The 11,784-nt window shown below is 31.6% G+C and overlaps 1 protein-coding gene across 3 annotated transcripts in view; it reads left to right on the forward strand.

The window, feature by feature from the left end:
* Nucleotides 1-2,396, forward strand: part of LOC129916433 (UNC93-like protein) — a 45,296-nt gene extending 42,900 nt beyond the window's left edge. For all 3 annotated transcript variants that reach the window (XM_055996396.1, XM_055996414.1, XM_055996405.1), the window contains exons 7-8: nt 2,020-2,182; nt 2,243-2,396. In XM_055996396.1, coding sequence (XP_055852371.1) covers nt 2,020-2,182; nt 2,243-2,351 — 272 coding nt within the window. In that variant the 3' untranslated portion in view covers nt 2,352-2,396. The remainder of the gene's footprint in view (nt 1-2,019; nt 2,183-2,242) is intronic.
* Nucleotides 2,397-11,784: the final 9,388 nt, after the last annotated feature.

Genomic DNA, 11,784 nt, shown 5'->3' on the forward strand with positions numbered 1-11,784 from the left:
CAACCGCCGCCGCACCACGACTGCACCACGTTCGCACTATTTAATTTTGAGTGAAAAATTTGCCGCACCATGATACATAATTTTTGAAAAATAAAAAAAAAAACCAACGGATTCGGACCCGAGTATCCAGAGCACTTTCAATTAGAAGTCCAACGCTTTAACCACTCGACCACCAATTTATGTTCGTATGCCGAGTAAAAATAAGACGTGGTGCAGTCGTGGTGCGGCGGTCAAAAAGTGCTGCGGATGTGGTGCAGCGGTGGTGCGGCGGAATTCCATTTTTACTCGGGTAACCGTAGAAAAACTGCAAATATAACAAAAGTTTATTTTGTTGCAGGCACTACTATTTTTTTTTTAAGACAACTGTGGAACACAACTACAGGGTAAGTTTAGGATTCGTTTAATTCGCGCTCGCTCGCTCTTCGTTTTGGAATTCTATAACATACCTCAAAAGTCTAGAAAAATCTAATGTCCGCAAGTCGCGATTTTCAAGGTCAAAGCGCGAAAGGATATTTTCAAAATTAGCAATAATAGACAATGGTATTATATACACGTATGATGCTGATGCTGAATCAAGACAATCTGACGTCTCTGAAAAAAGTTATACCAGTTTTTCATCCGTCAACCCATATTATTATAACAGTTGCAAACTTACTACCCAAAAACCCTTAAAAGTTATGGTAGAGGAACCAAATTTTGCATGAGGGTTTTCATATCCATTATCATTAAGAATCAAAAAAATGCAATGAAAAAAACATTCATATCTATGAAAAATTGGTATTTTTTGAAAAATTAATGGAAAATGTCAACCTTTAACCGTTTTCGCTGAAAATAAATCAAAAATGGTCAATTCAAAGGAAAATATCGAATATGTCAAGAATGTCTTTATATTTCAAAAACAAATATGAAAAGGATGTTTTTTATAAGTTTATGTATTAAATAATGTATGAACTAAATAGACTCTCAAAGTTCTTTAGACCCAAGATTATATCTCTTTTCGTTTAAAGTAAAATCTAAAGACGAAAATGTGTTTTCCACTGTGATTTGAGTCGCTGGGACGACAAGCACAACCAATGCAATTTCGAATATTTCAGGAGACCAATGTTCTAATATCTAGGTCAAAGCATTCAGCTTCCAGAAGCGTTTACGCCCGCCCGCCCAACTTCAAACGGCAAAAGCTCGGAATTTAAAAAAAAAAAAATTTTGATGCCAAAAGGTGGCGGGGACTTACATTTCGGTACAACTCCCATCCCTGTAGGTGCACGCGTTCTCATACCGGGAAAACTTAAAGGTAAAAAAAAAGTTAAGCCCGATTCTGAAAAAATAGGCATGATGATGTTTAACATGGAAGATGATTTTTTAAAAATCTGACAATAAGCAAAGCGTAGGCCCATGACACAAGCTATCATTTGAAATTGCTCCCAAAAATTGTTCTCAAGCGGTTTAGCTTCCAGGAGCGTTCAAAGATTCGGAGATTTTTCGAAAAAAAAATTTACCCCAACTTTCAAACGCGATTTTCTCGGAATTTTGAAAAAAAATTCAAAAACCCGATTTTACCACTATTGGGAAGCTGAGAATATAAGCTTTCATATGGCACCACTCCCATGTCTCTAGGAATTGATACATTTGCAGATGAGATTTATTTTTTCCTCTCAGCGATAAATCTCACTGGTTGACCGAAACATAAAAAAATACACCGACCATTTATTAATTTATTAATTTATTAATTTATTAATTTATTAATTTATTAATTTATTAATTTATTAATTTATTATTTTTATTAATTAATTAATTTATTAATTTATTAATTTATAATTTTTTTTAATTTATAAATTTATTAATGTATTAATTTATTAATTTATTTATTTATTAAATAAATAAATAAAACTTTTAACATAAGAGCTTCCAGTCTTGCATTTTCATTTCTTTTTTTCTCGACCCAATCTACACGCTCTAGGTTTTCGGTACATTCCTCGTGAATCACCCTTTATAATTTTTTATTATTTTTTTGTATTTTAGCCTTTACCGGAATTCTATTTCCGGGAAAAGAAATTGCAGCATACAGTAATTTTCGCTTGTGGGAATCAACCGGTTCAGTCATAGGGTACATCATTAGTCCATTACTTTGTACATCAATGAAACTCAAATTACTTCTCTTGGTTATGATTGTTGGACTCTTAGGGTAAATAATTGTATGTGTTTTTTGGGTAAGGACAAATGTACAATATTTTAATCATTGCAGATACGGCACTATTGAGTACATGGAAAGACAAGAAAAAGGCCTAGTTGATAGAAGGAACGTTGAACTTGTTGAACAAAGAGAAGAACGAAAGAACACAACTTACATGTAACTTATTTAAAAATAAATAATGAATGTTCAAGAATTTTTTGTTTGATGTTTATTAAATGTAAAATTCATTCATTCAATAACCTCCAAAACCAAGACATTTTTCTCAGGGGTACGTATCTTTAACGAGAAATTAAAAAAACCTCCAGGTCTATCATTATAGTCTTTCATAGTGACCTTTGACCTAGCCGTCTGGATTCAACAGAAAACTGCAGCTCCCCTCCATTCCTGCAAAAGTAATTCATAACACGAACACAGGAATGGTTGAGAGTTATAATTAGAGCTCAGATAAATTATTATTTAGCATGATTTATAAGATTTTTGTTTAAATGATGCCGAGTTCAAAATTATGTTTTTTATTTATAACCTCTGAAAAATTTTTTTTCTTCCAGCACAAACCAGCGTTAACACTCAGTCGGTAAAATTTCACAAAGAGAATTAAAAAAAATACAATAAAATAAGAGTTAAGATAAGAGAAGCGTTTTTAAAGGGGTTTTCGCTTGGTACAAAAATCAATTTATTTTTTGATTTAGATCTATCAAAAAACTGATTTTTGCCTTCGTTTGGCCAAACAAAATTTGTTATAATCTTTGAACAACAACAACATCTTGAAGGTGCTACCACCAAGTGTTTTATGGCTAGAGTTACAGTACTGTTTAAAAAAAAATTTGTTTATTTTTTGATCTTAGATCAATTTTCCAAATCTGGATTTTTCGGCAGATTTTAGCAACACCACTATGCATCATAATTGACAGCCATCAATTTGTAAAGTTTTCATTTGTAAATTTTTTTTGGTTGCAAAAAGAATTAAAATAGTTTGGGTTTAAAATGGAAGCAGTTTTAAGTGAATTAATTTATTCGTCCAGCTCATCTTCGGACAGCGAAGCAGATGGTGAAGAGTTTTGTGAAATTATGAAACTTTTATTAAAAACAAAACAAAACACCGTGTAAAAAACTTCGTAAGGGATGTAATAAACAATTACACCGAGAAAGAAGTAAGCTCATAAAAAGTTTTAGTTTTTGTTTATAAACAACTTAATTTTTTCGTTAGTTTCGTGAAAATTGCAGATTTTTCCGAGATACAACGAGGAAACTTATCCGTATCCCGTATGTATGAAACCTCAACATATTACAAGGAAAGAATTGGTTGCGGAGGAAGAACTGCCATCAGTGCTGAGACTCAATGCTTAGCATTTCTGTGGAACCTATATATTTCTCAATAAAAAATGTTTTAATAGGTTTGCTGGTAACAAAGAAACCTACAGAGAAGTCTCAAACCTTTTCAATATATCATTATCCACTGCATATAAAATATTGACAAATTTTATGGAATTTTTGTTTGATGTATCAACGCAGTACATAAAATTTCCTTCAACTTTAGAGGAAAAGATAAAAACGGAACAAGAATTCGCAAAGATAGATAGATGAAAAAAGTTGATCAATCAGGGTTAATCCAATACTGTATAACTTTATTGTATCCTTATTTAAGTCCGAATGTTTAAAAAATAATTGACGAATGGTAAATGTTTCATGAATTAATTTATCAACAAGTCCAGCCACGTTAACACAGAAAATAAAGAGGTTTTTTAGCAAAAAGTAGTTTTGGTTTTTTGTTAATTTCTCGAAAATGACAAGATAATTTGAATCCAGTTTTCTGTTTTTGTTTAAAAACAAATAAGAGCATAGAATTTAAAAACTTAATTAGTACTTAATTACATAAATTTTTGAAAATAGTTTGAATTTTTTTTCCAATTTTTTTTTCAAAATTTTGATTTTAAAAATTAATTTTTCAAAAACTGTGCCATAAAATGGCTTTGTTAAAAATTTTTGTAAAAGACTAGGGTTTTGGGTTTACAAAAAGGTATAGCACATTATTGTAGGTGTAATCGTGGATTTTAAATAATTTTTTTCCAAAATAAGTCAATTTTTTTTTTAAATTGCCCCTCCCCACTAAACGAAGGACAATAGACCCCCCCCCCCCTCCTGTACGATTTTTTTCTTGTCTCGACCTAACCTACACACTCTAGCTTTTTGGCACATTTTCATAGGATCTCCGAGTAAAATCCACGATTCGAGGATTTATAAATTATCCTTCATATCAAAGATATATCAAAAATATGCGTCTTTCAATACCATTTATTGGGCGATGCTGCTTACCCCTTGAGGGATTATCTGTTGACTCCGTATAAAGACTTTTGGAGACTTGACCGATCAACAAAAAATATAATAGGTCAAACTCGAGTTAAAATAGAAAATTCTTTTGGATTACTAAAGCAACGGTTTAGACAGCTAACCAGGTTGGATTTCTAAAGTGTGGAACGAATGTGTAAATTTGTTCTGAGTTGCTGTGTGTTGCATACTTTATTCATCGTAGAAGGAGATACTTGGGACTTGAACATTCATCCACAAGAAGATGAAAACCAAGAGGAGCGAGCACCAGTTGAGACTATATCTGACACCGTTTTACAACATCTTTGCCAACTAAAAAGAAGTGAAAGATTTTAAGATAAAATACTAACCTTTTATATTAAAAAGTCAAAAAAAAAAAAAATTAAATTAAAAGAGCAAATATAACTTAAATGGGAGTTGTTTTTATTTATTTTTTATTTAAAAGATAACAATGGATATAACATAACATCTTGCGGACAGAAAAGAAAAAGTGTTTGTGTTAGTTTATGTTTTTTTTTGTGCTTCAAGGATATCTTTAAGAACTTTAAGTCTTTCTTGGTGTCTCCTTTCTTTCCCTTTTTCTTTAGCCCAGGGAAATTAGTAATTTAAATCGCATTTTTCGCGGGACAAAATTTTTTTCATGGAATGTGTTCGGGTGGTTGTCCTTATCATAAAAGTCAATTTGTTGGCATAATTGGAGGTTGGGAACAGCCGCCATCTTGGAAAAGAGATTGGTATCGTTTTTATTGAATAGCTCCATTGTTATTCATTTTAACAAAAAATGACAAAGGTAAGACTTATTAACAATAAAATTATCTAAGAAATGATATACAAAACAATTCCGTGAGTTGATTAAATAAAATTTTATAGTTGGTCAAAGTGCGGGTTTGTTTCGCAAGGTTGGGACAAAATGACATTTTTTCATATATCTGACGAACTTTTGATTTGTTTGGATAATTCTTCAAGAATGAATTGTAGTACTTATAATTACCTATAAAATGAGCCCACAATCGTTATTGTCACCATCGTATTGTAGAAGTAATCTAACTCCGAATCTCTCCATGTACTAGTCAAAAGTAAGAAAACAGCTGTTTTTTTGCTAGTAGGTCGAGAAAATTTTGGGAGTGTATAACCAAAATATAAGTACGCAGTTTTGCAGCCATACGCGTGTTAATTTCGATTTCAAAGGTCTGACAACTCTAATTTTGTGGCTCTATTATTTTTCCTAAATCTGAACACCCCAATCTTGAGGATGTGACCAATAGAACTATATATAAGCCGTTTATACGATTATGTTTTAGAAGCTTTTTTTGTTTAGATTTTTGTTTGTTTATTTGAATTGAAAAGCCTGATATGGTTAGTTAAAAAAGCTTATATCGTGAGTTCTATTAACCCCATAGCCGAGATTGAGGTATCCAGGTTTAGGAAAAATAATAGAGCATCAGCTTGTATATTTATAATTTCAAATAGTATAAATTTAGCCCATTCACATTAACTGGAAAACTTACGTTATTTAACCCGCTAAAAACCGTATAAAGCACAAAATTAGAGTTGTCAGACCTTCGAAATCGACATTAACACGCGTATGGCTGCAAAACTGCGTACTTATATTTTGGTTATACCTCTACTCCCAAAATTTTCTCGACCTACTAGCAAAAAAACAGCTGTTTTCTTACTTTTGACTATTACATGGGGAGATTCGGAGTTAAATTACTTCTACAATACGATGGTGACAATAACGATTGTGGGCTCATTTTATAGGTAATTATAAGTACTACAATTCATTTTTGAAGAATTATCCAAACAAATCAAAAGTTCGTCAGATATATGAAAAAATGTCATTTTGTCCCAACCTTGCGATACAAACCCGCACTTTGACCAACTATAAAATTTTATTTTATCAACTCACGGAATTATTTTGTATATCATTTCTTAGATAATTTTATTGTTAATAAGTCTTACCTTTGTCATTTTTTGTTAAAATGAATTACAATGGAGCTATTCAATAAAAACGATACCAATCTCTTTTCCAAGATGGCGGCTGTTCCCAACCTCCAATTATGCCAACAAATTGACTTTTATGATAAGGACAACCACCCGAACACATTTCATGAAAAAAATGTTGTCCCGCGAAAAAAGCGATTTCATGCCCATATTTTGACTAATTTCCCTGAGCTACTTGTAGTTTTTTTTTTCTTTCTTCCAGCTTTTCCACATATTGCTCAAATATCCTTTCTTGTGCTGTTTTCCGTTGCCGCCCTTTCAGTATAGATCTAGAAGCACCATCTTTTTGGCTCGTGGAGGGTATAATCGCCTCTGGAGGCTTTGGAGTGCAGTTTCGTTGGAAACTGAACAATCACTTTCACCAACGACACTATCCTCATTTGGTGTTTCATTTCCAGTTGCCCACATACTTTTTGTTTTAATTTTCCCTGCGGAAATCAAGTATTCTGGAAAAGTGACTGTCACAATTTCATTGACCTCGTCATCGAAATCAGTCTCCACTAGGACAGCTCCACCTATGTTGTTATTTTCCATATTTTTTTTTGGTACGTTTTATGACGCATTTGTACCTAGTATCAACTTGTACACGGTTGTAACCGCGCTTGAATTTTTTATTGATTTCCTCAGCTATGAAACACCACATATTATTCTTCAACCGAAATGGTTTCAAAGGACCCACATTTTCGATATTTTTGCCGTATAGGTGAAGCAAAAATTTGGTCTCTCCTATACCCCACTTGATGGGTGAGGACTTATTTATCTGACCTTTAAAAGTTTTAATATTAATTCATTTAGGATTATATTTTCTTACTTGGGACAGTTTCATCATTGAGAAATTTAGAGTTCTCGGGAGAATATTTGTCTGTCTCTCTTGGCTGAGCTCTACAAAGTAACATGAATTAATTTATAATAGGTACCTAGATGCAAATATTGTTGTTTTGGTCATATAAGTGCTTACCTTGTTTATCATCAATTGAAAGATGAAAATATTTTGCCACTTCAGAAAAATCCGCTCTCGCCAATTCTTTACCTTGAACAAAATATCAAGAAAACTTTGTTACAAAATATAATTGTTCCATTTGTTTTTACTTACTCGGTTGATGCTCTAAAAGAACCATATTGTTTTCCATTGCGACTAATCCCTCGCAGTCAACTACAATTTTATAATTACTCAAATTAATTTCAGTCATTTTTAGCAAAACAAAAATTCATCAATTGAAATTGAAATACTTGAAATTAAAAGCAACGTTCGAGTCATAATTTGACAGCTGAAACCGTTAGCTGGTTCACAGACACAAAGATACACCAATACTATGGCAAATAAAAATCAATCTGAAAACGTATTCGATTTGCCACGAAAAAAATCAATTTATAGATCAAAAAATAAATTTACCAAACGAAAACCCCATAAGAGTATTCCCAGGAGGGCTTATCACTCTTAAATAAAAATCAATTCATGTATTCCTAAATAATTAATTTCAAACTAATCCAATCAAATAAGGGTTTAACCTCGGAATGAATGCTATCCTAATTGAAATTTTTTTTGCTCAATATCTTCATTTTGGCATTCTATAACATACCTGAAAAGTCAAGAAAAATCTCATGTCCTCAAGTGGCGATTTTCAAGGTCAAAGCGCGAAATGGAGATTTTCAATATTAGCAAAAATAGCCGATGGTATTATATATGATAAATGATATCAAAGTATTTTTTAATGCTGATTCCAAACAATGTAAAATCAAGGCAATCTTACGCCTCTGAAAAAAGTTATACCTGTTTTTCATCTGTCAACCCATATTATTATATCAGTTGCTAACTTACTACCGAAAAACCCTTAAAAGTAATGGTAGAGGAACCAAATTTCGCATGAGGGTTTTCATATCCATTATCATTAAGAATCAAAACAATGCAATGAAAAAAACATTCATATCTATGAAAAAATGGTATTTTTTGAGAACTGCAACTATTAATAAAATGGGTTGACAGATAAAAAACAGGTATAACTTTTTTTTCAAAGACGTCAGATTGCCTTGATTTTATATTTTTTGGAATCAGCATTAAAAAATACCTTGATATCATGTACCATATATGAATATAATACCATTGTATATAAATATTCCTATAGTACTCTCATGAAGTAGAATTTTCTGTTTTGCGTCGCCACCGCTGGGATCGGTAGTTTATTTTACATTTGAACCTTATGCAGAAAATTGAAATGCAGATCTACCAAAAGATGTCGCTAAAGTATTTTCTTCGATTGATAGTACTATAGAAATATATATACAATAATAATACCATCGTCTATTTTTGTTTTTGACCTTGAAAATCGCGACTTGCGGACATGAGATTTTTCTAGACTTTTCAGGTAGGTTATAGAATGCCAAAAAGAAGGTATTAAGGAAAAAAAATTTCTATTAGCATTCATTCCGTGGTTTTTCCCTTTTTACCTTATTTGACTGTATTAAACAGTTTTTTTTCTTGTATCCTAAGCATACGAAATACTTCTTATTCTAAGGTCACAACCAAATAATAGATAGGATCTGAACCCATTATTTTGAGCTTTAATAGTGGTAGTTTCAGTCCTCTCTCAGTTCGTGTGTACTCACTAACAAGGTGTGAGCTTTCTCGGATGAGGTTACCATCTTCAACTCAAATTAGATTTTGCAGTTTAAAAGAAAATTTAATGTTCATAAATAGGAGAATGCCCAAAAAAAAGCCCGCACCGATTAAAATGAGGCCTATATGGCTTGAAAGGACATCATAGGTAACACATTTTTTCTTAAAAAACCATCCTTGGAACTTGCTACGACAATTCATAATTTCAAATTATAATTTTTGTAGATATGCAAAACTATTTTCAGGGAATTCAGATTGTTAAACGACGTTGCTTGCTAGTTTTTAGGTAAACTGCATAACATGATGCACAAAGGACCCTCAGCAATTAGACGAGAATCTTGGACGTTTATCTTGGTTATCCAACCAATATTATAGTCCAGACAAATCAAACACAAAAAAGTCCAAAAAGTCCCGAAATAGTTCGCATAGAGCTGAAAATTGGTAAAGGGCGTTAGAACATGGATTAAAGTAAAATGTCAAGTAAAATGTCAAGTAAAATGCCAAAAAAAAGATGAAAATTGGTACATAGCATGAGACCATCTATTTACAGTCAAATAAGGTGTAAAAAGGGTAAACCTCGAAATGAATGCAAATAGATTTTTTTTGCTAAATACCTTCGTTTTGGCATTCTATAACGTACCTCAAAAGTCTAGAAAAATCTTATGGCCGCAAGTCACGATTTTCAAAGTCAAAGCGCGAAAAGAAGATTTTCAAAATTAGCAAAAATAGACAATGGTATTATGTTAGTACAGGTAAAATAGTACATAAAATCAAGAAATAAAAAAAAATTTTTACACTCATGAATCTTGGCAAAAAGTTTGCTTTTGGGATAAGTACCAAGTACAAAAAAGTCTATAAAAAAAGTTGGGTGGAAGGGTGTTTTTCGCGGACAAGAGCGAGGGGGTGGGTGAAGGTCAAAAATATACTGAAAAAAATAGTTTGTCGAATATCATCATATGACACATGTTTTCAAGGTATTTTTTGGTGCTGAATCTAATGACATAAAAATAAAGTCAATACTATTGCTCTAAGAAAAGTAATTACACAAGGGTGCTTGTTTTTTGACTTCAACAAGTAAAATATAACCGAAACCCATGTGATAAAATTCGGGATGAAGGTTTAAGATAAAGCAGGGACAAAGGATTCATAAAGTTCTTTAAATTATTTTTGGTGAAAGGGTGTTTTTTTTGATGGGTTAAGTTGTGTGTGAGGAACAGCTGACTTAAATTTCATAAATTTTTAAAACTTGGTGTACATTTTTTGGTTGGTTTAAGAATTAAGAATCTATAAAGTGTAAAAAATTATCTTGAGTGAAAGCGTTTTTTTTTTTAAGAAATGATGAAATTCGGAATTAGTACCACAAAAACTAGGAAAAAATTGTTACACCAATGAAAATTGGTAAAAATGTTTCATTTATAACAGAAACCAAGAACCCAAATATTTTAGGAAATAGGGAAAAATACGCGGTAAGTCCGATAAAATCAATGGTATAAGTGGTACCCTAACGAAATTCATTAAATATGTTCTCTTTCCCATGAGAATTACGAATAACGAAAGTCTATAAATTTTTTTTATGTGAAAGGGTGTTTTTTTAGAAGTAAAAAAAACGTTATGACTTTTTACTTGCGATATACCTAGGTACTATACATACATATGTAAAAACAAAAAAAAAAAAATAAAAAAAGAACATAAAATCAAAACAGCATCCGAAATCAAACTGCCCTCCAAAACAAATATTCAGTGTAATTTGATATACATGTATAAGAGCTGTTTAAAAAAAAAAAAAACAAAGTATTTATAAATAATTTTTTTTTGAAAAAAAATGTTAAAATAAAATTGGTACCTACGTCATTTTGTAGAAATCACTAATCAATATCTAAAACCAAAGTTTCAAAAAATTCAATGTAACGTTTTCAAAAATTTGATTTTTCAAACAAAAAAAAAATTTCAAAATTTTATTTTTGATTAATATTAAAATTATATAAATGCTTTTGTATTTTTTGTACAAATGCATAACTTGATCTATAGTATCTATATCCCTAAATTCCCTAAAAAAACATTATGACACTTATAGCGTTAAGAAGATATTGTGAATTTTAAATGTGTAATATGTCCAAAATAAAGGTTGTTTGCGTACTACTCTTGAAATGTGAGGCCTTTTGAAAAATTTTCAATGAAAAACTTGTAGATTATGTGCTTTTCTATATAAAAACATTTTTTGTTTTTGTAAGCTGCAGAAAAATTTGGTCAAAACTAAAAAATTGCGAATTTTTATAATTAACTCCTGCACCATGTACAAGATAGATTCGCATAGATCTGAAAATTGGTACATTGCATAAGAACATCTATCTATATGAGATTTCAAAAGTCTACAGTTTAATGGGTGCATAAAAAGTTATGGCGTTTTTAATTGGCAATCCCAATAGGGGGCATAAGAGGCATTTCCAAATGCCCAATACGGAAATTCCCCGCGTGGTGCAGTTGAAATGTGACCCGCAGTATAAAATATAGACTGTTAAGGATGGTGGGGCTAGTATTCTTGTTTGGGGATGTTTTTCTTGGCATGGTGTGGGGCCATTTCATCGGATAGAGGCTATTATGGACCACCTTAAGTACAAGGAAATCCTAAGGGACACTATTCTACCTTTTA

Source organism: Episyrphus balteatus, chromosome 1, assembly GCF_945859705.1.
Source record: "Episyrphus balteatus chromosome 1, idEpiBalt1.1, whole genome shotgun sequence".
Lineage (NCBI taxonomy): Eukaryota > Metazoa > Arthropoda > Insecta > Diptera > Syrphidae > Episyrphus > Episyrphus balteatus.